This window comes from Macaca thibetana, chromosome X, assembly GCF_024542745.1.
Source record: "Macaca thibetana thibetana isolate TM-01 chromosome X, ASM2454274v1, whole genome shotgun sequence".
NCBI classification, from domain to species: Eukaryota; Metazoa; Chordata; class Mammalia; order Primates; family Cercopithecidae; genus Macaca; species Macaca thibetana.
Window position 1 is genome coordinate 47,671,160 of NC_065598.1, and position 25,786 is coordinate 47,696,945.

At 41.6% G+C, this 25,786-nt stretch overlaps 1 protein-coding gene across 4 annotated transcripts; it reads right to left on the reverse strand.

Annotated features, from left to right (window-relative positions):
• Positions 1 to 12,324: 12,324 nt before the first annotated feature.
• On the reverse strand, positions 12,325 to 25,351 carry ZNF630 (zinc finger protein 630). Of its 4 annotated transcripts, none has more exons than XM_050775626.1 (5): positions 24,967 to 25,351; positions 20,862 to 21,050; positions 14,939 to 15,065; positions 14,570 to 14,665; positions 12,325 to 14,339 (listed from the first exon to the last, which is right to left on the reverse strand). In XM_050775626.1, the coding sequence occupies exons 2-5, from the start codon at positions 20,874 to 20,876 to the stop codon at positions 12,676 to 12,678; spliced, it is 1,902 nt and encodes a 633-aa protein (XP_050631583.1). In that variant the 5' UTR covers positions 20,877 to 21,050; positions 24,967 to 25,351; the 3' UTR covers positions 12,325 to 12,675. The 4 variants fall into 4 exon arrangements, with proteins under 4 accessions (XP_050631583.1, XP_050631582.1, XP_050631581.1 ...); XM_050775625.1 differs by having other exon boundaries at positions 24,759 to 25,351; XM_050775624.1 differs by lacking the exon at positions 24,967 to 25,351 and adding an exon at positions 24,557 to 24,748.
• Between the last annotated feature and the right edge of the window lie 435 nt (positions 25,352 to 25,786).

A 25,786-nucleotide genomic window follows, 5' to 3' on the forward strand; every position in this document is an offset into this window, starting at 1 on the left:
CCTGGGCTGCCCAAACCCTACACATTCCAAATGTCCTTAGAGTTGACCCTGGATCAACTCCTAAGAAATAATCTCTGAGCCCTTGGAATATCTTGCCTGATTAGAGTGTCTTTGTATACCTGAAGCCTTGGGGCAAGATAAATAGTTTATGCTAACAATGTGATCTGTGTGAATGCCTATTTTTGTATGCTTGGACTTTGGGTCACACTGTATCAGTCTGACCTCTGGCGAGCTGGGGTTTAAATGGCTAAGGTCAAGTCATATGCATTCCATGCCTACAGAACTGGTTCTCAATAGAAAACCCTAGACATCAAGACTCAGGTGAGTTTCCCTGGTTGGCTATACTTTATATGTGTTGTCACATATCATTGCTGGGAAAATTAAGTGCTATTCACGTGACTCTACTCAGAAAGGATAACCTGAAGCTTCTACCTGGTTTCTCCTGAACTCTGCTCTATGCACATTTTTTCTTTGCTGGTTTAACCTGTATCTTTATCTATAATAAACCATAACCATGAATAGAACCATTCTTCTGAGTTCTGTGAGTTCTTCTAGTGAAATATCAAGTCTGAGAGTGGTTTAGGGGACCCCCAACATAGTATTCCCCACTAGGTTTTCCACACAACAAACAAAATAGAAAAAGAAAAATAATTGAATAACCGGCATCAGAGAAATTTAGAGAGAATAGAGATTAGTAAATTCGAGACCAGCCCAGCCAACAAGTTCAAGACCAGCCTGGCCAACATGGTGAAGCCCTGTGTCTACTAAAAATATAAAAGTTAGCTGAGCATGGTAGTAGGCACCTATAAACCCAGCTACTCAGGAGGCTGAGACAGGACAATTGCTTGAACTTGGGAGGTGGAAGTTGCAGTGAGCTGAGATTATACCACTGCACTCCAGTCTGGGTGACAGAGTGAGACCTTGTCTCAAAAAAAAAAAAAAAAAAAAAAAAAAAAAAAAAAAAAAAAAAAAAAAACAGAGAGAAATTCATAGCTCATATGACCTTACTTCTGTATAAACTGCACATTTGTCTGCGAAAAGGGCACACATCATCAGCTACATGATTTCATTCTCCATAAAGAAAAAATAGATCAACTTCTTAGGAAGTAAAAATTTCCAGGCCGAGTGTGGTGACTCACACCTGTAATCCCAGCACTTTGGGAGACTGAGGCAGGCAGATCACCTGAGGTCAGGAGCTTGAGACCAGCCTGGCCTACATGGTGAAACTCCATCTCTATTAAAAATACAAAAAATTAGCCGGGTGTGGTGGCGTGTGCTTGTAATACCAGCTACTCAGGAGGCTGAGGTAGGAGAATCGCTTGAACCTGGGAGGTGGAGGTTGCAGTGAGCCAAGGTTGAGTCATGAGCCAAGGTTGAGTCACTGCACTCCAGTCTGGGCAACAGAGCGAGGCTCCATCTCAAAAAACAAAACAAAAAAACCCAGACACTTAGGCCTAAGAAATGTTATTGTTGGTTCTTTCTAAAGGTCAGTAGTGATTTTCAGCTCAGGATTCTCCCGATGAAACTGTTTTAAAATTTTTCTGGTAGATGCTTGCAGAGCAGAGAGTGGGATTTCCTGGTTTTCTATGGCTTCTTTGCTGTTGTCTCTCTTTGTGAGTTTATGCCCAACTCAAGGCAAATTCCTTCTCCTACACTCTTCCACTAGAAAAGTCTTTATTGTTTTTTCTCCCTACAAATATGATCTACATGTGGAACAAAATATGTAAACAGCATAAATATGTAAACATCAGGAAAGGAAAAGCCTCTATAAATGGACAAGGAAAATCCTCTATAATCTAACTTTTGACTCCCAACTCAACCTGACCACGATTATCTGGTTTGAAATAGACCCTAACAGACTTTATTTACTAAACATATAATCCCGTCTATCTGTGAGTCATTTTGTGTAAAATGAGCGTGCTGTTCATTATATTCTGTATTTTCCTTGACAAAAAAAAAAAAAAATTCTGCTAAATATTGTGTCCTGCAATTTGCTTTGTTCATGGTAGATTTCAGCATAATTTGAAAAAAAAGTTTATAAAGCAAAACCTACCAATCTTCTCTCTTACGAAACCTAGATTTTCTGTAATGCTTTAAAAGGGCTTCCCCACAAAGAATTTATAAGCAAAAAATTATCTTGTTTATCTTGTGTTTCTCTTATTACTTTTACAATTTCAATATGTTAGGTTTAAATTTTTGTCATGTGGAACTTTTTATGTAAGGTTTCTTCTTTTACTAAGGAAGGAGACCATCACTTCTCCTACTGCCTTCCTCTCCCCTTGTCTTGCCTAGTTTATAAGACAAAAGGAAAGGGAGAAAACAAGAAGTTGGAAAGAAACAGAAGATAAATGGCCAGACAACCTTGGCACCACCACCTGGCCTTGGTGGTTAAAAAAAATAATGATCACGTCTGCACGCTTGCCTGATCTATCACGACCCTTTCACATGGACCCTTTAGAGTTGTAAGCCCTTAAAAGGGCCAATAATTTCTTTTTTGAGGAGCTCAGCTCTTAAGACGTAAGTCTGCTGAAGCTCCCAGCCAAATAAAGCCTCCTTACTTCTTTAACCCGGTGTATGAGGAGTTTTGTCTGTGGTTCGTCCTGCTACATTTCTTGGTTCCCTGACCTGGAATCGAGGTGATTAACGGATGGTCGAGGCAGCCAACTTAGGCCTGCCCTGTGGAGCATCCCTGTGGGGGACTCTGGCCAGCACGAGTGAGGCGGATCCTAAGAGCACTCCTGGGTAGGCATTTGCCCCAGTGGAACGCCTCATTACAGCAGTGCACGGCAGGCCCCCCGCGGAAGATCAACGCAGTGGTTGAACACCAGGAAAGAACTGGCGCTTGAAGTCCAGACATCTGGAATATGGTAAGACCGGTCCTAGGAACTTGCACACTCCATAGAGTAGAAGCCTGGCCTGATCACCCACAGCGTGCCTTTATTGGCACTTTAGTTTCCGTTTTGATTTTGACTTGACTTGAATTGCTTGACGAACAGTCGTGCCTTTAACGACACTTTAGCTTTAGTTTTAATTTTAATTCAGTGTAAATTAGACAAGTAAGTGACCTTTTACCCTCTCCTTCTTGTAGTGTAAATGTTGTTTTGTCTCAAGGGAAAATGGGTCAGACACAAAGTAAGCCCACTCCGCTAAGGACTATGCTAAAAATTTTCAAGAAAAGATTTGATAAAGACTATAAAGTTACTATGACACCAAAAAAAACTTAGAACTTTGTGTAAGATAAATTGGCCAGCATTAGGAGCAGGTTAGCAGTCAGAAAGAAGCCTAGATATGTCTCTTGTTTCAAAGGCATGGCACAAAGTAACTAGAAAGCCAGGACACATAGACCAGTTCCGGTATATAGACACTTAGTTACAGTTAGTACTAGACCACCCACAGTGGCTAAGAAGGCAGGCAGCAGCAGTGCTAGTAGTATAGAGACAGATAGCCAAGGAAAGATCCGACTCCACCTGACGAAATAAATCAATTCCTAAAGTTCTGTCTGACCCAACACCAGAAGACCCATGGCAGGAGATGGCACCAGTGATCTCGGTGGTGCCTTCTCCTCGCCAGAGAGCGAGCCTCCCCACTCCTGAGACCACAGCATTTGCATCTCTGCAAGATGCACACACCTCTAGGCCACCCGAGGTAGACAAGAGAGGATGTGAAGCCTCAGAAGAAACCCCTCCCTCGGCAGCTCATTTATGACCCTCATAATGATAATAATAATAATAATAATAATAATAATATCAACCTCTAACCTAAACTACTTGTGTCATCTGTAAATTCCAGACATTGTATAAGAAAGCACTGGAAAACTTTCTGTTCTGTTAGCTGATGCATGTAGCCTCCAGTCATGTTCTCCATGCTTGCCTGATCTATCATGACCCTTTCACGTGGACCCTTTAGAGTTGTAAACCCTTAAAAGGGCCAATAACTTCTTTTTTGAGGAGCTCGGCTCTTAAGACATAAGTCTGCCAAAGCTCCTGGCCAATAAAGCCTCCTTACTTCTTTAACCCGGTGTCTGAAGAGTTTTGTCTGCGGTTCGTCCTGCTACATTACAACTTCTGTAGTTTCTGGATTTTTAAAATGTTTACATTTTTGTTACATCTGGAATTTATTTCATGTATGGTATGAAATAGGTAGAAGGTCCAGTGGATAAGGGTCCAACTATATATTTTTTTCTGATGACTACTCAGTATTGAATAATCTATCTTTCTTCCAGGTACATGAAATGTCACTGTATTAGTCCGTTCTCACACTGCTATGAAGAAATACCCAAGATTGGGTCATTTATAAAGGAAAGAGGTTCAGTTGACTCTGCAGTGCTGGGAAGGCCTCAGGAAACTTACAATCATGGCAGAAGGGAAAGCAAACACATCCTTCTTCGCATGGCAGCAGCAAGGAGGAGTGCAGTGTGAAGGAGGGGAAAGCCCCTTATAAAACCATCAGATCTCATGAGAACTCACTATCATGAGAACAGCATGGACGTAACCGGCCCCATGATTCAATTACCTCCCACCAGGTCCCTCCCACGACACATGGGAATTATGTGAACTACACTTAAAGATGAGATTTGGGTGGGAACACAGCCAAATCATATCATCACTTATGTTAGTAAATTCTCACTTGTGTTTGGTTCTCTTTCTGGTCTCTATTCTCTTTCAATGACTACTCTGCTAGTGGCAGAGTGGTCATTCCGTAAAAGCCTCAGAAAAAGCTAACCCTTCCAACACCTTGATTTAGGACTTCTGGCTTCCAGAACTGTGAGATAATACATTTCTATCTTTTAAACAACTCAGTCTATGGTACTTTATTATGGCAGCCCTAGCAAACAAGCACACCTTCTTTTGTTACTTTAAATGTGTAATTTTTTTTTGAGACATAGTCTTACTCTGTCACCCAGGCTGGAGTGCAATGGTGCAACCATGGCTCACTGCAGCCTTAACTTCCCAGGTTCAAGCAATCCTCCCACCTCAGCCTCCTGAGTAGCTAGGACTACAGGTGCATACCACCAGGCCTGGCTAACTTTTCTATTTTTCATAGAGATGGGGTCTCCTTATGTTATCCAATCTGGTCTTGAACTCTTGGCCTCCCACCTTGGCCTCCCAAATTGCTGGGATTACAGGTGTGAGCCACCACACCCAGCCTATACTAAACAATCTATGTCTAATAACTTCAGTATCTAATAACAACAGTTTGACTGTTGTTTCTTATGAGTCTTGCTAATAGTGTTTTGTGTCTTGTTTTCTTGTGTGCGCTATGATTTTTTCCACTGTGGGTTCCTATATTTTGAAATTTTATCTGTGGGTTGAAAGGTAGCTTACACCAAAAGTAGATTTATGTTTACTTCTCTCAGGCATCTTGGGTCACTACAACCTGGGACCATTTCAAGTAAATCCTTGAGGTGTTTTGCTGATACACTGGAGATGTGACTTCAGGCTGCGAAGAAGCATGACGGCAGCTATTCCTCTGGCTCAAGGCTTTTGTACTTGCTATTCCCTCTGCCTGGCATGCCCTACTTCAAATCCTCCCTCACTTCCTTCGGATCTCTGCTCAAATGGCACCCTATCATTGAGACCTTCCCTACCCACCCCATATCCACAAGTGATTCCTTGTTCTCCTATCTTGATTTACTTTCATCCATACCATCATCAGAGGATGAATACTTATACACACAGACACACACACGCACACAACAAAAACGTATAACTATCTATATATCACCTTTTTATTACCTATGTCCCCACAAAGCAGGAGCTATTTTTTCTGCTTTGTTCACTGTAGAATACTCAAAATAGGCTGGGCGCGGTGGCCCATGTCTGTAATCCCAGCACTTTGGGAGGCAGAGGTGGGCGGATCATGAGGTCAGGAGATCGAGACCATCCTGGCCAACATGGTGAAACCCCCGTCTCTACTAAAATACAAAAAAATTTACCAGGCATGGTGGCGTGCATCCGTAGTCCCAGCTACGCCAGAGGCTGAGGCAGGAGAATCGCTTGAACCCGGAAGGCAGAGGTTGTGATGAGCCGAGATCTTTCCAGCCTGGCAACAGAGCGAGACTCCATCTTAAAAACAAACAAACAAACAAACAACAAACAAAAACAAAAACAAAACACGAACAAACTTCAAAATAGTGTCTGCCATGCAGTACATGCTCAGCAAAGGTTTGCTGAACATGAAAAAACAACATCTGGCTGGGTGCAGTGGCTCACGCCTGTAATCCCAACACTTTGGGAGGCCGAGGCGGGTGGATCACGAGGTCAGGAGATCGAGACCATCCTGACTAACATGGTGAAATCCCGTCTCTACTAAAAATACAAAAAGAAATTAGCCAGGTGTGGTGGCGGGCACCTGTAGTCTCAGCTACTCAGGAGGCTGAGGCAGGAGTATGGCGTGAACCCAAGACGCAGACCTTGCAGTGAGCCAAGATCGTGCCACTGCACTCCAGCCTAGGCGACAGAGCGAGACTCCATCTCAAAAACAAAAAAGCAAACAAAAAAACAATGCCCATCCACACCATGGGAGATTTTTAGGAAATTCTTCACTGTTCCTGTGGTTTGCTGCAAAGCACTGACTTCACAGGAAATCAGACAGCAGAAGCTCAGCCACAGCAACCTCAACAAAACAGACACTCCACTGTCTGAGTCTACTCAGGCTGCTATAACAAAGATACCATAAACTGGGCAACTTATAAACAACAGAAATTTCTTTATTACAACTCTAGAGGCTGACAAGTCCAATATCAAAGTGCCAGCACATTTGGTGTCTGGTGAGGGCCCATTTATCATTGATGGCATCTCCTTGCTGTATCCTCACATGGTGGAAGAGGCAAACGAGCTCCGTCAGGCTTCTATTATTAGGTCACTAATCTCATTCATGAGGGCAGAACCCATGAGATCAAATCACCTCCCAAAGGCCCCACCTTCTAATATCATCACTTTGGTAATTAGGTTTCAGAATATGAATTTGGGGAGTACACAAACGCATCCACTATTGCTACCCCTTCACTTGGAGAGTATCTGCCAAACCAAGATTACTGAAGTTGCAATTCTCAAGAACATGGACTGCTCAAAGTGAGTAAAGACTGTTGACATAAATCTGGGAACAACAATGGCTTCAATTTCAGTGAAAGAATGAGCTTGAAATAAAACCACCTCTGCCCGACCTAATAGACATCTACAGAACTCTCCACCCCAAATCAACAGAATATACATTCTTTTCAGCGCCACATAGCACTTATTCCAAAATTGACCACATAGTTGGAAGTAAAGCACTCCTCAGCAAATTTAAAAGAACAGAAATTATAACAAACTGTCTCTCAGACCACAGTGCAATCAAACTAGAGCTCAGGACTAAGAAACTCACTCAAAACCGCTCAACTACATGGAAACTGAACAACCTGCTCCTGAATGACTACTGGGTACATAACAAAATGAAGGCAGAAATAAAGATGTTCTTTGAATCCAATGAGAACAAAGATACAACATACCAGAATCTCTGGGACACATTTAAAGCAGTGTGTAGAGGGAAATTTATAGCACTAAATGCCCACAAGAGAAAGCAAGAAAGATCTAAAATTGACACCCTAACATCACAACTAAAAGAACAAGAGAAGCAAGAGCAAACACATTCAAAAGCTAGCAGAAGGCAAGAAATAACTAAGATCAGAGCAGAACTGAAGGAGATAGGGACGCAAAAAAAACCTTCAAAAAATCAATGAATCCAGGACCTGGTTTTTTGAAAAGATCAACAAAATTGATAGACCGCAAGACTAACAAAGAAGAAAAGAGAGAAGAATCAAATAGACACAATAAAAAATGATAAAGGGGATATCACCACCAACTACACAGAAATACAAACTACCATCAGAGAATACTATAAACACCTCTATGCAAATAAACCAGAAAATCTAGAAGAAATGGATAAATTCCTGGACACATACACTCTCCCAAGACTAAACCAGGAAGAAGTTGAATCCCTGAATAGACCAATAACAGGCTCTGAAATTGAGGCAATAATTAATAGCCTAGCAACCAAAAAAAGTCCAGGACCAGACGGATTCACAGCTGAATTCTACCAGAGGTACAAGGAGGAGCTGGTACCATTCCTTCTGAAACCATTCCAATCAATAGAAAAAGAGGGAATCCTCCCTAACTCATTTTATGAGGCCAACATCATCCTGATACCAAAGCCCGGCAGAGATACAACAAAAAAAGAGAATTTTAGACCAATATCCCTGATGAACATCGATGCAAAAATCCTCAGTAAAATACTGGCAAACCGAATCCAGCAGCACATCAAAAAGCTTATCCACCATGGTCAAGTGAGCTTCATCCCTGGGATACAAGGCTGGTTCAACATATGCAAATCAATAAACGTAATCCATCATATAAACAGAACCAAAGACAAAAACCACATGATTATCTCCATAGATGCAGAAAAGGCCTTTGACAAAATTCAACAGCCTTTCATGCTAAAAACTCTCAATAAATTCGGTATTGATGGAACGTATCTCAAAATAATAAGTGCTATTTATGACAAACCCACAGCCAATATCATACTGAATGGGCAAAACCTGGAAGCATTCCCTTTGAAAACTGGCACAAAACAGGGATGCTCTCTTTCGCCATTCCTATTCAACATAGTGTTGGAAGTTCTGGCTAGGGCAATCAGGCAGGAGAAAGAAATAAAGGGCATTCAATTAGGAAAAGAAGAAGTCAAATTGTCCCTGTTTGCAGATGACATGATTGTATATTTAGAAAACCCCATCATCTCAGCCCAAAATCTCCTTAAGCTGATAAGCAACTTCAGCAAAGTCTCAGGATACAAAATCAATGTGCAAAAATTACAAGCATGTTTATACACCAATAACTGACAAACGGCCAAATCATGAGTGAACTCCCACTCACAATTGCTTCAAAGAGAATAAAATACCTAGGAATCCAGCTTACAAGGGACGTAAAGGACCTCTTCAAGGAGAACTACAAACCACTGCTCAGTGAAATAAAAGAGGACACACAAATGGAAGAACATTCCATGCTCATGTTTAGGAAGAATCAATATCATGAAAATGGCCATACTGCCTAAGGTAATTTATAGATTCAATGCCATCTCCATTAAGCTACCAATGACTTTCTTCACAGAATTGGAAAAAGCTACTTTAAAGTTCATATGGAACCAAAAAAGAGCCCGCATTGCCATGACAATCCTAAGCCAAAAGAACAAAGCTGGAGGCATCACACTACCTGACTTCAAACTATACTACAAGGCTACTGTAACCAAAACAGCATGGTACTGGTACCAAAGCAGAGATACAGACCAATGGAACAGAATAGAGCCCTCAGAAATAATACCACGCATGTACAACCATCTGATCTTTGACAAACCTGACAAAAACAAGAAATGGGGAAAGGATTCCCTATTTAATAAATGGTGCTGGGAAAATTTGCCATATGTAGAAAGCTGAAACTGGATCCCTTCCTTACACCTTATATGAAAATTAATTCAAGATGGATTAGAGACTTAAATGTTAGACCTAAAACCATAAAAACCCTAGAAAAAAACCTAGGCAATACCATTCAGGACATAGGCATGGGCAAGGACTTCTTGTCTAAAACACCAAAAGCAATGGCAACAAAAGCCAAAATTGACAAATGGGATCTAATTAAACTAAAGACCTTCTGTACAGCAAAAGAAACTACCATCAGAGTGAACATGCAACCTACAGAATGGGAGAAAATTTTTGCAATCTACTCATCTGACAAAGGGCTAATATCCAGAATCTACAAAGAACTCAAACAAATTTACAAGAAAAAAACAACCCCATCAAAAAGTGGGTGAAGGATATGAACAGACACTTCTTAAAAGAAGACATTTATGCAGCCAACAGACACATGCAAAAATGCTCATCATCACTGGCCATCAGAGAAATGCCACAATGAGATACCATCTCACACCAGTTAGAATGGCGATCATTAAAAAGTCAGGAAACAACAGGTGCTGGAGAGGATGTGGAGAAATAGGAACACTTTTACACTGTTGGTGGGATTGTAAACTAGTTCAACCATTGTTGAAGACAGTGGGGCAATTCCTCAAGGATCTAGAACTAGAAATACCATTTGACCCAGCCATCCCATTACTGGGTATATACCCAAAGGATTATAAATCATGCTGCTATAAAGACACATGCATACATATGTTTATTGCAACACTATTCACAACAGCAAAGACTTGGAACCAACCCCAATGTCCATCAATGATAGACTGGATTAAGAAAATGTGGCACATACACACCATGGAATACTATGCAGCCATAAAAAAAGATGAGTTCATGTCCTTTGTAGGGACATGGATGCAGCTGGAAACCATCATTCTCAGCAAACTATTGCAATAACAGAAAACCAAACACCACATGTTCTCATTCATAGGTGAGAATTGAACGATGAGAACACTTGGACACAGGAAGGGGCACACCACACACTGGGGCCTGTTGTGGGGTGGGGGGAGGGGGGAGGGGGGAGGGATAGCATTAGGAGATATACCTAATGTAAATGACGAGTTAATGGGTGCAGCACACCAACATGGCACATGTGTACATATGTAACAAACCTGCACGTTGTGCACATGTACCCTAGAACTTAAAGTATATAAAAAAAAAACCCACCTCTGCCCAAGGGACAGTGCTATGGTTTGAATGTGTCCCTTCCAAAATTCAGATGTTGCCAATGTGCTAGTATTAAGATGTGGGGTCTTTAAGAGGTGGTTAGGTCACAAGGGCTGCTCCCTCATTAATGGATTAATGCCCTTTTAAAAGAAGATTCAGGAAGTGTTCAGTTAGCTCATTAGCTTATTAGCTTGCCCTTCTGCCTTCTGCTATGTGAGGACATGGCAAGAAGGTCCTCACCATTCCAAATACTAGTGTCTTGATCTTGGACTTCCTAGCCTCCAGAATAGTAAGAAATAAACTTCTATGCTTCATAAATTACCAGTCTCAGGTATTCTGTTGTAGAGGTACAAAGTGAACTGAGATAAACGATAAGGGAATCATCCATCTAAAATCTTGGCACTAAGTGGAAAGGTAAAAACGTCCTCTGAACATTTATAGCCACTGGCCTGCCATCATGCTTCTTTGCAGCTTAAACTCTCACCTTCCAGGTATTATGGACTATCAAGATTAAGAATATCAGGATTATCCTTAGCTTCCTGAAAACCCCTTGGGAGACTCCCTCCCTTTGTTACACCCTGGAACAAAAGTAACACATCTAAAACGGTACAAATGAAATCAGGACCACATGATGAAGGGTCAAAAGACAATAAAGCAACAAAAACAGGATGCACAACAGGAAATATGCTGGGAGTCCTAAGACCAAATAGATTCGTTATACCAACAAACAAAATTGGGCTGAACAATAGGATTTACCTACTGAAAAACAGAGTGCTCTCAGATTGGACCACAATGTCTAAAGTAGTTCTCAGATTAAGATACATAATCCAAATATACCTATAATAAATCAGAAAGGGTGAGATTAATTGAATTACACATTAAAGAAGTTAGAAAAAGAAAAAAAATTTAAAAGCAGATGGAAGGATTTTAGTGAAATAAAATCATAAATGAATAATTAGAAAATAGAAAAATGGCAAAATGCATGAACTGCAATACAGGTGAGGAAGAGTAAAATAAATAAAATATTAGCATTTATTTACCTAATTGAGGGAAAAATCACAAATACACTCTATGAGAACTATGTTGGAGAAATAACCCCAGATATAAAGGAAATTAATCATGAGACTACTTTACCCAAAATTATACAAATATATTAAGAACCTTGAGGAAATACATGATTTTTAAAAATTACAAAGAGTCCATATTTCTACATCTATATATTGATATATCAATATCTCAATCTAAATGCATATATAGGCCGGGTGCTGTGGCTCATGCCTGTAATCCCAGCACTTTGGAAAGCCGAGGTGGGCAGATCACCTGAGGTCAGTAGTTGGAGACCAGCCTTGCCAACATGGTGAAACCCCATCTTTACTAAAAATACAAAAATTAGCCAGGCCTGGTGTTGCATGCCGATAATTCCAGCTACTCAAGAAGGTGAGGCAGGACAATCGCTCGAACCTAGGAGGTGGAGGTTGCAGTGAGCCAAGATCGCACCACTGCACTCCAACCTGGGTAAGAGTGAGACTCCATCTCTAAATAAATAAATACATAAATGCATATATAATCTAAACAGAAAAATATGATGGAAGAAATAGAGAAAGATGACAAAGAGATACCCTTCAAATAATGCGCCATGCCCAAATAAATTCACAAGAGAATTCTATAAAGCATTTTAGGACCAGACAACATCAAAGTAGTACTAATTCTTCCAGATACATTTATCCTGTGAAGGGGGCCAAGATAGTTTTGAGGGTGAGCAAATCAATTCCATATTTGTGGTGTTGAAAATATTCTGAGGGCCTAACCAGATCATTCTGTGGAAGGGTAATCATATATACTGGGGAACATATGAGTCTATTCTACAGCTGAGAAGTTGTCACTATTTCTGTTCAATGTGAGTTTTCCCATGCACAGTGAGGACTGACTTCTGGGAATAGACCTTCCCACAATCAGCACATATACAAGGTGTCTTTACTATATGGATTCTGATGCCCAGTGAAGTATACATGCTAGCAGAAGGCCTTCCCACAGTCACTGCATCTGGAGGGTTTCTCCCCAGTGTGTCTTCTCTGATATGTAATCATCTGTGATTTCCGGAAAAAAGTCATCCCAGACTCAGCACATTCAGGGGGTTTCTCCCTAGGATGGGTTTTCTGATGTATAATGAGTGGAGACTTCCCACAGAAGGCCTTTCCACATTCACTACATTCATAGGGTTTCTCTCCAGTATGACCTCTCTGATGTAGAATGAGATGTGACTTCAGGGAAAAGGCCCTCCCACACTCGGTACACTCATAGGGTTTCTCCCCTGTGTGAACTCGCTGATGAATAATGAGGGGTGATTTCTGGGAGAAGGTTTTGCCACATTCACCACACTCATAAGGTTTCTCCCCTGTATGAATTCTCTGGTGTATGATAAGAGGTGATTTCTGAGAGAAGGATTTTCCACATTCAGTACACATGTAAGGTTTCTCTCCAGTATGAAGTCTTTGATGACCAGTGAGGTGTGACTTCTGGGAAAAGGCCTTCCCACAGTCAGTACACACATAAGGTTTTTCTCCTGTATGAATTCTTTGATGTCCTATGAGGTGGGACTGTTGGCAGAAAGTTTTCCCACATTCATTACACTTGTAGGGCTTCTCTCCAGTATGCGTTCTCTGATGTATAATGAGCTGTGTTTTCCGAGGGAAGGTCTTCCCACATTCGGTACATTCATAGGGCTTCTCCCCAGTATGAGCTATCCGGTGTATAAAAAGATGAGACATTGCACAGAAGGCTTTCCCACATTCACTGCATTCAAAGGACTTCTCTCTGGTATGAACTCTCTGATGTATAATTAGATGTGACTTCTGGGAGAAAGCTTTTGAACACTCAAAACATTCATAGGGTTTCTCTCCAGTATGGACTCTCTGATGAACAATGAAAGGTGACTTCTGGGAGAATGCTCTTCCACACTCAGTACATTCATAGGGTTTCTCCCCAGTGTGAATTCTCTGATGCACAATGAGGTGTGATTTCTCACTGAAGGCTTTCCTGCAATCTCCACATATATATGGTTTCTCTCCCGTATGAATTCTTTGATGTATAATGAGCTGTGACTTCTTGATAAAACCTTTCCCACACATACTACAAACATTGGGTTTCTCTCTGGCTTGAACTTTCTTATACTGAACATGGGCTTGCTTATGACTGAGAACTTTTTCACTTTGACTGTCTCCATAGGGCTCCATTCCAGTATGAATGAAGCCTTCCTTCTCAGGCACAGAACAGGAAACATTATACCTAGGTGGTCTCCCACATCCAAATCTCTCAATGGGATTCTTTCTTGCATAGCTCCTATTATAATTTAGTAAGTCTGAATTGGACTTTAAGCTATTTTCACATGAATCAAGCTTATGGAATTTTTGACTTGAAGGAGCAAGGTCTGTGCACTGATTGAACATTTTCCCAAATGCACTATACTTGGAACCCGTCTCATCAGTCAATGTTTCATGACTGATGACTGTGACTTGCCTCAAAACTCTGTCTTGATTTCCTTGATATCTATCTATCTGCCAGATTTTTAAAACAGAGTACAATGAATTATCCTTTGGGGCTCTTTCTAGTATCTCCCTTTGAAATAAAAGTTCTCCAGAAATGATCTGCTGGGAAGATTCAAGGCCTTTCACTCTGTCTGAAGGAAGAAGAAAGAGGCAAAATCAAATACACACACACACACACACACACACACACACACACACACAACATTTGGCAATGAACAGAGGTACTAGGAAGGTGGCTGTTGTAGAATGAATGTTATAAAGGAGGCCTGATAAATTTTAAGGAAGAAAAAAGGTAACAGATGTCAGAGATGTCAAGGAAGAAGAAGATGCCCTCTTGACCATCTACCCACTTCTCACTTACCTGAGTAGATCCACCTTGACAACTCACTCTCTATGATCCATGGGTCCTTTCCATGTTCCAACTTAAATATTACATCTGGTTTTATACCTGAACACCCTGTTAAGAGAAAATTGTAGTGGCTTTGGACTTGGCAGCTCAGAAATTCATGAAGAGAAGCACTTGCAGGGGCCTCCCAGCAAAGTTGAATCCTTAACTCACACCATAACATAAAAATTAATTCTAGATATAACAAAAGTATAAACATGAAAAATCAAAACTATAAAAGAACACACTCTATTAAAGGAATATCATAAAGGTCATGGTATTGACAGCTCTAAAAGAAGGATGAGGAGGATTTGATTCATTGGTACACAGGGAATCTGCCCTTACCCACGGAGACCAGGTGACTATAGGTCTCCAGCATCACATCCCTATGTAGGGTCTTCTGAGCAGGATTCAACTGCTGCCACTCTTCCTTGGTGAAGTCCACAGCCACATCCTCAAATGTCACTGGTTCCTATAACAGCACATTCTTGTACAAGCTGCTCATTCTGGTCATTTTTGCCATAGCAATACATGTAGGATGCCTACTTTGCACTTTGCCCAGCATACTTTATGAGAGAAACAATGTAAAACCCTGCCATTAGCAAGCATAGTTAATGGAACAGAACAGATAGTCTAGAAATAGATACAAATAAAAATATGAAATTTAATATATAATAAAAGTAGCATTTTAAACAGGTATGGAAAAACAGATTATTCAAAACTAGAGAGCTATCAGAAAAAAAATGTAACTGAATCCCCTACCTCACACTACATACAAAAATAAATTCAGGACAAAAATTTAAATGAAAAAGAGAAACTATAAAATAAAGACAGGACAGGTTTTAAAAAATAATCTTTGAGTGGAGAAGACTCTTCTAAGCATGCCCCAAAGCCCAGATGCCACAAATGAAAACACTGATAAATGTGACTACTTTATGTATTACGTGGCAAAATATATCAAACAAACCCAAAGGATATGACTAACTAGGGAAAAAATATACACAAAACAGATAGGATGGACAAGGAGTTAATTTATTCCATGTATAGAGAGAACTCCTGCAAAGCAAGAAGAAAACAACCAACAACTTTTTAAAACATGGTTGATATGGTTTGGTTCTGTGTCCCCACCCAAATCTCATCTTGAATTGCAATCCCCACTTGTCAAGTGAAGGAGGTGATTGAATCATGGAGGCACTTTCCCCCATGCTGTTCTCGTAATAATGAGTGAGTTCTCACAGGATCTAATGGTTTTATAAGTGTCTGGCATTTCCCTTGCTGGCATTTCTCTCTCCTGCCACCATGTGAAGAAGGTCCTTGCTTCCTTGCTTCCTTTCTTCCCCTTCCACCATGATTGTAAGTTTCCTGAGGCTTCCCCAGCCCTGTGGAACTGTGAGTCAATTAAACTTCTTTCCTTTATAAATTACCCAGTCTTGGGTATTTCCTTATAGTGGCATGAGAACAGACTAATACAGTGGTCAAGGGACATGGCCATCATTTCACAGAAAGGAAAATGCAAATGTTTTTTAAACACGTAAAAAGATGCTCAATTTCACTCACATGAAGATAAATGCAAGCTAAAACAAGACACAATTTTTCCCTTACATATTATCAAAGATGGGCATTTGATTAGTCACTGGTCAAATGCTATGACTGGGGATAAGTCACAGTGACTTAGTGTAAGTTAGTAAAGATGTCAAAAAACAGGCATACTCAAATTGTCTGTGGTGTATGGTATATTTTGAAGGCAATTAATTTGGCAATATCTTTCAAAATTTGTAATGTACACATCCTCTGACTTGCAATTTGGTTTCTAGAAGTTATTCTACATAAACATAAACATTCACATATGTGAGCAAATGACATGTGTGAAGACACTGCTTTATAGTACTATTTATAATAGCAAAAGAATGGAAACCATCTCATGGGAGATTGGATGAATAAATTATGCTACGATCTCCATAAGGGAATACTATATGCAATTATAAATAGTAACAAGGAAGGGGCCAGATGTGGTGGCTCACACCTGTAATCCCAGCCCTTTGGGAGGCAGGGGCAGGTGGATCACTTGAGGTCAGGAGTTCGAGACCAGCCTGGCCAAAATGGCAAAATCCCGTCTCTACTAAAAATACAAAAATTAGCCAGGCATGGTGGTGCATGCCTGTAGTCCCAGCTACTCAGGCGGCTGAGGCAGGAGACTTGCTTGAACCCGGGAGGCAGAGGATGCAGTGAGTCGAGACTGTGCCACTGCACTCGAGCCTGGGTGACAGACTGAGCCTCTGTCTCAAACAAAACAAAACAAAACAACAAACAAACAAAAAACCAGCCTGGGCAACATGGCAAAACCCTGTCTCTACAAAAAATACAAAAAATTAGCCGGGTGTGGTGGCACACACCTATAGGCCCAGCTACTAGGGAGGCTGAGGTGAGAGGATCACCTGAGCCTGGGAGGTCAAGGCTGCAGTAAGCCAAGATAGTGCCACTGCACTTTAGCCTGGGCAACTGAAGTGAAACCCTGAAAAAAAAAAGGAAAGCAAACAAGCAAGCAAGCAACAAGGAAGCTCTACATTAATTGATATGCTACAATATCTAAGATATACTGTTAAGTGAAAATAAGCATTCATTCACTCAGCAAGCAGTTATTGAGTACCTAGTGAATACCAAGCACTATTCTAGGAACTGGGGATACAGCAGGAAAAAAAACCTGGCAAAAATACCTTCCCTGAAGGAGTTTATATTCTAGTGAGGGGGGACAGACAACAAGATAGAGAGAAAAATCACTACCTGGCAAAAAAAAAAAAAAAAAAAAAGTTTGCAATGTGCACTTCAAAATCACTCGTATACAAAAAGCTTCTGGGAAACCATAAGCAAAGACAAAGAAAGAGGGATTCACAGAGAAATACAAAATGGAAAATAAATATGTGAAAAGATGCTGAAGCTTATTTAATCCCTACAGAAAAGCAAATGAAAATGAAATATAATGCTTAATCATAAAAACAACAAGAATGAAAAATACAGATGATGGCTAATGGTGGCAGGAGGGAAGGGGAACCTTGGGAAACAGGTGGACTTTCTTGTAAACAATTTGTGGCCACATGTGTCAGCTGATTACACAGGATCGAAATACAATTTGGACCAGGCAGGGTGGCTCACGCCTGTAATCCCAGCACTTTGGGAGGCTGAGGTGGGCAGATCACCCGAGGTCAGGAGTTCGAGATCAGTTTGCCCAACATGGTGAAACCCAGTATCTGCTAAAAATGCAAAAATTAGCCGGGCGTGGTGGCAGGCACCTGTAATCCCAGCTACTCGGGAGGCTGAGGCAGGAGAATCGCTTGAACCTGGGAGGTGGAGGTTGCAGTGAGCTGAGATCACACCACTGCACTCCAACCTGGGGGACAGAGTGAGACTCTGTCTCAAAAAATATATATGTACGATTTGAAAAATATTCTTTAAATTTTAAGCATGTGTGCCTCTGACCTAGCACACTCATGTCTAAGAATGTGGCCTACACAAATACTTCACAAATATAAAAAGATGTCTTTATAAAGTTGTTTTATTTGTGACTTCACTGCTTGAGAGGTCTGGTTAGGTCATGTACTAGCTGTGTGATCTCTGTGCCTCGTTTTCTTCATCTGAAAAATGGGACTAACAATGATACCTAGCACAGAGGGGTCCTGGGTAAATTAAATGAGTTAATTCCATGGTATTTTATAATAGCAGTGCCTGGCACATGATAAGCACTGGGTAAACAGTAGCTATGATTATTCTTATTATTATAACTATTGTATATAAAAGAAAAACTAGAAATAACTTTTTTACAGCCCATCAACAAGGTTCTGGTATCCTGCAAACATTAAATGGACATTTAATGGACATTAATTTGACAATGTAGATCAGTGGACAATGTAGATCAGGACATAGCAAACTATGGCCTGCAGGCCAAATTTAGCCCATAATGTGTTTTTCAATGGTCCACAAGCTGAAGTGGTTTTACACGTTTTCTTTTGAGACAGTCTTGCTCTACCACCCAAGCTGGAGTACAGTGAAACAATCTTGACTCACTGCAACCTCCTCCTCCCAGGCTCAAGTGATTCTCCTGCATCAGCCTCCTGAGTAGCTGGCACCACAGGCGCATGCCACCATGCCTGGCTAATTTTTGTATGTTTTTGTAGAGATGGGGTTTCGCCATGTTGCCCAGGCTGGCCTAGAACTCCTGAGCTCAAGCAATCCGCCCACCTTGGCCTCCCAAAGTGCTGGGATTATAGGCGTGAACAGCTGCACCTGGCCTGGTTTTTACATTTTTAATGATTAAAAAAAAAGTCAAAAGAAGAATAATATTTTGTGACACATGAAAATTATATGAAATTCAACCTTCAGCGTCCATAAATAAACTGTTATTGAATCATGGCCAGACTCATTGGTTTACATATTGTCGATAGCTGCTTTCTACCTAAAACAGCAGATTTGAATAGTTGCAACAGGGACCGTATGGCCCACAAAGCCTCAGATATTTCGATCTGTACCTCTACAGAAAAAAATTTGCTGAGCCTTGACTTAGAGGAACTGAACAAATTGAAAATTACAATTTACCAAATCGGACATAAAAAGAAATAGAAAATTTGAATGGTAGTATATCTTTTAAATAAATTGAATATATAATTTAAAACCTTCCCACAAAGAAAACTCCATACCCTGATGGCTTCACTGGGGAGCTCCTCCAAACATTTAAGAAGGAAATAGGCTGGGTGCGGTGGCTCATGCCTGTAATCCCAACACTTTGGGAGGCCGAGGTGGGTGGATCACCTGAGGCCAGGAATTTGAGACCAGCCTGCCCAACATGGTGAAACCCCATCTGTACTAAAAACACAAAAGTTAGCTAGGCGTGGTGGTGGGCACTTGTAATCTCAGGTACTTGGGAGACTGAGGCAGGAGAATCTCTTGAACCTGGGAGACAGAGGTTGCAATGAGCCGAGATCGTGCCACTGCACTCCAGCTTGGGCGACAAGAGTGAAACTCCATCTCAAAAAAAAAAAAAAAAAAAAAAAAAAAAAAAATTAAGGAGGAAATAATACCAATATTACCCCAATTTTCCCAGAGAATATAAAGAGAATACTTTCCAACATGAGGCCAACGTAACATGATGCCAAAATGTGGCAGAAACAATACCAGAAAGTAAAATTACAGGCCCTTATGTCTTATGAACATAGTAGTATAAACCCTAAACAAAATATTAACAAGGGATTGGCTAGATCATGATGATGATAATAGGAGTAGGTGGTGATAAAAGATAGATAAAACAAGCTTGGCTATCAGTTGAGAATATTTGCAGATGGATAATTACAAAAGGGTTCACTAAAATCTCTACTTTCGTATATGTTCAAAATTAAAATTTTCCAAATAAAAGGTATTAAAACTACATTTATTGAGTATATTTTATATTAGGCAAGAAAAGAAAGTAGCAGAATAGAACAGAAACAGTGTGTGTATTTTTTTGTGTGGTAAAGAAAAAATACGTGACAATAATGAGATCATTTTCACACATTTACACATCCATCTACACATATAGATGGAGTTATAAATGCATGAAGAAAAGAGATACTCCTCAAACCAGATAATCCTAGTTATGTCAGGGAAGGAGGAAGAAGTGAGATTGGAGATATTTCACTTCTTTTTTTTTTTTTAAACTATATTGTTTATATTCTTTGCCCCATGTATAGATTACCTTTTCAGGGAGGCGGAAAAAAAAACCAGACTAAAATTGGAAGAGCAGAGAAGGAACTGGTCTTGAGTTGGGTTGAGACCCCACAAACTCTGAGATGACAGCAAAGGAGCCATGGAAAACAAGGAAACTATCCCACTCTCCAAGCCCCTGCCCGAGAACTTTAACTAAAAACATTCTCTTTAGAACAACTACTGACAATACCACCCTGAACTGAAAACCACTGGCCTTCAGGAAAACTCAGTAACAAAATTCCTTAGGTTAAAGTCCCAGAAATCTTGACTTGCTAAGGAGCTGGACTGATTTCTTTTTGTGGAGAATGCAAATCACATAATTGATCATGCTATGTTACCCTTTTCACTGGAGCTGCCAGGAGGCTCATAGTCAAAATGTTTAGTTACGTTTCTATGAAGGCCAGATGATCTGTGTATCTTCACAGCAATTTTGCCTGTTGATCATCTTTTCTTTCTAAATTTCTCTAATCCTTATTTTCAACGAATTGCCCTTTCCCATTTTGTTGTGGGAAAACCAAGTGGCAAACAAATAACTTACCTGGGACTCAATCATTTTCTGTTTCTCTTTGGAAAGCAATTGGGGGCGGGGTGGGGTGCAGAAGAGTCTAGGAGATCAAGCTGAATTAACCACTCTTCAATAGCTGGATGTGACAATGTGTTGCTTGTTAATTCATTGATGACTTGTGTTTCTCATCTGACTTGGTAATTCCATTTCCAGAACTTTGTCCTAAGGTAATAATCATGGATACGTGCAGATATTTAACCACAGAAACCTTCAACACAGTTTTGTCTTTAACACCATATTATTGAAAATAATACAAATGAGCAGCACTAAAGACTGGGAAAATAAATTATAGAACCTCCAAAGGCTTGAAAGGCAGGCAGCCCTTAAAAGCAACACTCTAGATGATTAAAAGAGGCTCAGGAAACACCGCCAGCAAATGTAAAATATGGTCTTGTCTGGGTCTTTACTTGAATAGACAAAAGAAATTTTTGAGATAATCGTGAAAGTTTGAACCCTGACTAGATATTTGATAACATTAAGGAATTTAACCATTGATTATCTGAAGATATTATTGTTAATTATTTTACCTTAAGGTAACAGCATCGACCTTTAAGGCCTTATCTTTTACATAATGAAGCGTGTATGGATGAAAAGATATGTCTGGGATTTGTTTCAAAATAATAAAGACTACACATGTAAAAAGTCATTGAATTACATACAGGCTGGGCGCGGTGGGCCAGCACTTTGGGAGGCCAAGGCGGGTGGATTGCCTGAGCTCAGGAATTGGAGACCAGCCTGGGCAACATAGCGAAAACCCGTCTCTACTAAAAAATACAAAAATCAGCCAGGCATGGTGGTGCGTGCTTGTAATCCCAGCATGTTGGGAGGTGGAGGAGGGCAAATTGCTTGAGACCAGGCGTTCGAGACTAGCCTGGGTAACATAGGGAGACCCATCTCTACAAAAAATTAGCCTGGCATGGTGGCGCACACCTGTAATCCCAGCACTTTTGGAGGCTGAAGCAGGCAGATGGCTTGAGCCCAGGAGTTCGAGACCAACCTGGCCAACATGGCAAAATTCCCCTCTACTAAAAATTAGCCAGGCATAGTGGTGGGTGCCTGTAATCTCAGCTACTAGGGAGACTGAGACATGAGAATCACTTGAACCCAGGAGATGGAGTTTGCAGTGAGCCGAGATTGAGCCACTGCACTTCAGCCTGGACTACGACTGAGTGAGGAAAGAAAGGCAAGAAAGGCAGGAAGGAAGGCAAGAGGGAAGGCAGGAAGGAAGGCAGGAAGGCAGGGAGGGAGGGAGGAAGAAAGAAGAAAGGAAGGGCATTCTGGGAGGAAGAAGTGAGAGGGTGGCCTAGATGAGGACTTGGCGAACTTTTTCTGTAAAAGGGTCATATGGTAAATGTTTTCGATTTTGTGGGGTCTGTGGTTTCTGCTGTAACTACTCAGCCCTGCCATTGCAGGTTGAAAATAGCCCTACACAATACATAAACTAAAGGTGCTCACTGACTGTGTTCCAATTAAACATCATTTTTGGGCACAGATATTTGAGTTTTATATCATTTTCATGGGTCACAAAATATTCTCCATTTGATTTTTTTCCAAGGATAAAAAGTGTGAAAAAACTATTCTTAATTCCTGGCTGTATGTTTTTAAAAAAGCAGCATGTCAGATTTGGCCCACTGCCCAGTTTTCTAGCCCCTGGTCTAGATAAAACAAGATTGGCCATGAGTTGATGACTGATGAGACTGGGTGGTGGGCATAATGGGGGTCCATTATACAATTCCCTCTATTTTTGTGGATGCTTGAAAATTTCCATAAGAAAGGTTTATATTTAAGTATTACCATAGAAATAATCTAAGTAGTACTATGGAAATTAAGTTAATGGCATGGAAACATCACTGCAAAATGAAGAAGAGGCAGAACACAAGAATGTGTTCCTAATTGTTTAATAACAGAATAATAGGCCAGGGTGGTGACTCACACCTGTCATCCCAGTACTTTGGGAGGCCAAGGCAGGAGGACTGCTTGAGTCCAGAAGTTCGAGGTCAGCCTGAGCAACATAGTGAGACCTCATTTCTACAAAAAATAAACAAAATTAGCCGGGCGTGGTGGTGCACACCTGTATTCCCGACTACTTGGCAGGCTGAGGCAAGAGAGTCACTTGAACCTGAGAGGCGGAGGTTGCAGTGAGCTGAGATCACACCACTGCACTCCAGCCTGGGCAACAGAGCGAGACTCTGTCAAAGAAAAAAAAAAAGGAAAAGAAAAACAACCATGTAGATCACACATTCTCATTGGGGGTGATACTGCCCCCAAGGAGGCAAAAATTAGTTCTTGGTGGTCAAAAAAAAGAAAGAAAAATTCTTAGATATTACAATGGTTTGTGACCCTCCAAAGCAACCCTAGCTGACAAAACCTTATTCCTTGGTATTTAATTTCCTTCACCAGATTTTGGTATTACATGAGCAGCAGTAACCTTGAGTTCAAGGAAGATCCATGAAATATATACAAAATCAGTGCTGCAAAACTACGGTGAATAGGTAACATTCAGGTATTAACTCACTTCTCATCCCAAGCCTCACAGGGTAGGCCCTGCTATTATCCTCATTTCGCAGTGGGGAAACTGAGGCCTGGAGAGGTTTAATGAGTTGTCTAAGATCACACTGCCAGTGATTTAGAACGAGGTGATAGAAGAACAAAAAGTAAAGAACTCCTCCCAAGCTGTCCTGGCACTAAAATTTTCAGAGATTCAACACCATTTGCTTCTGGGTGCCCTAAAAAATTAGTTATCCTCCTAAATTCCACAGGACATTGTCTGTTTTTTAACTGAGAATGTGCTTTACAGTTCGAAATTAGCTTAAAATCTTCATATTTAAAGCCATAAAATGAAAAGAGAAGCCAAAAATTGGAAGATTTGCAAAACACATACCACTACTAAAGGAGCGGTATCAGAATATATAAAAACAATTCCTGGCTGGGCACAGTAGCTCACGCCTGTAATCCCAGCACTTTGGGAGGCCGAGATGGGTGTATCACCTGAGGTCAAGAGTTTGGGACCAGCTTGGCCAACATGGTGAAACCCCGTCTCTACTACAAATACAAAAAAATTAGCCAGGTGTGGTGGCGGGCACCTGTAATTCCAGCTACTAGGGAGGCTGAGGTAGGATAATTGCTAAAACCCGGGAGGCAGAGGTTGCAGGGAACCATGATTGCTCCACGCACTCCAGCCTGGGCGACAGAGCGAGACTTCGTCTCAAAAAAAAAAAAAAAAAAAAAGAAAAAGAAAAAATTCCTACAAATCATTAAGAAAAAAGCAGAGAGTCTAACAGAAAAATGAAAAAAGACAGGCCCCTCACAAAAGAGGATCTCCCAGTGATCAATCCTTATAAGAAAATGTGCTCAAACTTATTGGTCATGAGGGAAATACGAATCAAACCACCGAGTCGGACTCCTCCATGAGAATGTGGACACCACAAGGGCAGAGATTTTTGTTTATTCATGGACATATTATTGATCTGAAAGAGTCACCCATCATGGACCCCATAGAACGTCAACACTGACCCCACACACTCCCATTCTTGTCCCCATAGACCCTCATCCCTCACCCCAGATCCCCCTATCCATTCACCCCACGGACCAGCATCCCTCACCCTACAGACCAACCATCACTCACCCCAGACTCCCGTCACCCATCCCATAGAAGCCCCATCACTCACCCTTACAGACATCATCAAGCACCGCACAGATCCCCCGTCACCCCACAAACTCCCATTCGCGTAACCCACATACTGTTACCCCTGGTCCCACAGACTCCCCTATCACTGTTCTCCACGTCACTCAATCCCCTCCTTAGGCCCTCCACTTGTTCCCATCCATCACTGATCACATAGACCCGCAGCGTTCAGCCAGGCCCCTCACCCCGGCTCTGCTCTCAAGCCGGGCTTGGCTTCCCGCCTGCCCAAATGCGTTCAACATCCCCCAAAAGGCCATTTCCCCTTCCAGTCCTCCCGGGGAGATGTCAGGGTGACGCGGGAGCTTATCTTTCGCTGGCTCCGAAACAGCCACGAAGCCGCGAAGCCGAGCTCTACCAGTAATAAAAATGGCGTCATTCCGCCAGCGCCAGGACCTCTGTCGCTGGCCGTGGTCTCGCACTGCTTCCGGAGGCTCCCATTCCAGCCAGAGGAGAGGTGCGTTTGGGGGCCCGGGGGAGTCCTCATGATATCTCCGAGTTTGGGTATTCGAAATTGATCCTACGAAAGCAGTGTGAGGCTTGGAAGGGCCGCGACTGTCCCGGGCGGGTGAGTGGGCGTTCCCGGCCACCAGAAGAGGGCCGGCCTGAGCATAGGCGTGGCGATATGGCAGAGTGGGAAGGGGGGAAAGTGGGAAGGCCGGACAGAGCACCCCTCGGGAGATTCCTCTGCAGAAGCGGATTCCTAAAACGTCTGGAGAAAGGGAAGAGACCTTTGACATCATACAGCCATTCAGGGGACTCACACATACTCGCCCACCTCTCCCCACCTGGCCTCGGCGCCCTCCCGCCTTCCTATTGTTCCTCCTAGGCGTCGGGACCCGTCCCCGTCTGTCACTCACTGCCCACCGGTCCTCCATTGGCTCCTTTGAACACGGAAGGGCCTGCCTTCACCTGTCATTTACAGCCTGGACTTCTGCTCACCTTAGTTCAAGTAGGCTTATATGGCCTTTTGCAGCCCATATCAAAACTAAAAGAGTTCATAGAGTCAGAGGTTCGAGGTAAAACCTAAGGGACATTGGTTTTAGAAGAGTTTAACAAAGGGCTGGATTGGAAGTCAGCCTGGAACAGGATTGCAGAGTTAACAAAGGTTCATGTTCTATACAAAAGAGGAACTCTGATGGTTGCAATAGTTAAGAAAGTCCTAAGATTCAATACTTCTATCAGGGTGTATGGATGGAGAAAACATGAACAAATA

Excerpts from the sequence above, each read along its gene's own strand:
- ZNF630 (XM_050775626.1), bottom strand. Across the intron at positions 14,666-14,938 it reads TAGTCACCTGGTCTCCGTGG|GGTGTTCAGGTATAAAACCA; the intron begins GTAAGGGCAGAT and ends TTCTCTTAACAG. Across the intron at positions 14,340-14,569 it reads GTCAAGGTGGATCTACTCAG|ACAGAGTGAAAGGCCTTGAA; the intron begins GTAAGTGAGAAG and ends TTCTTCCTTCAG.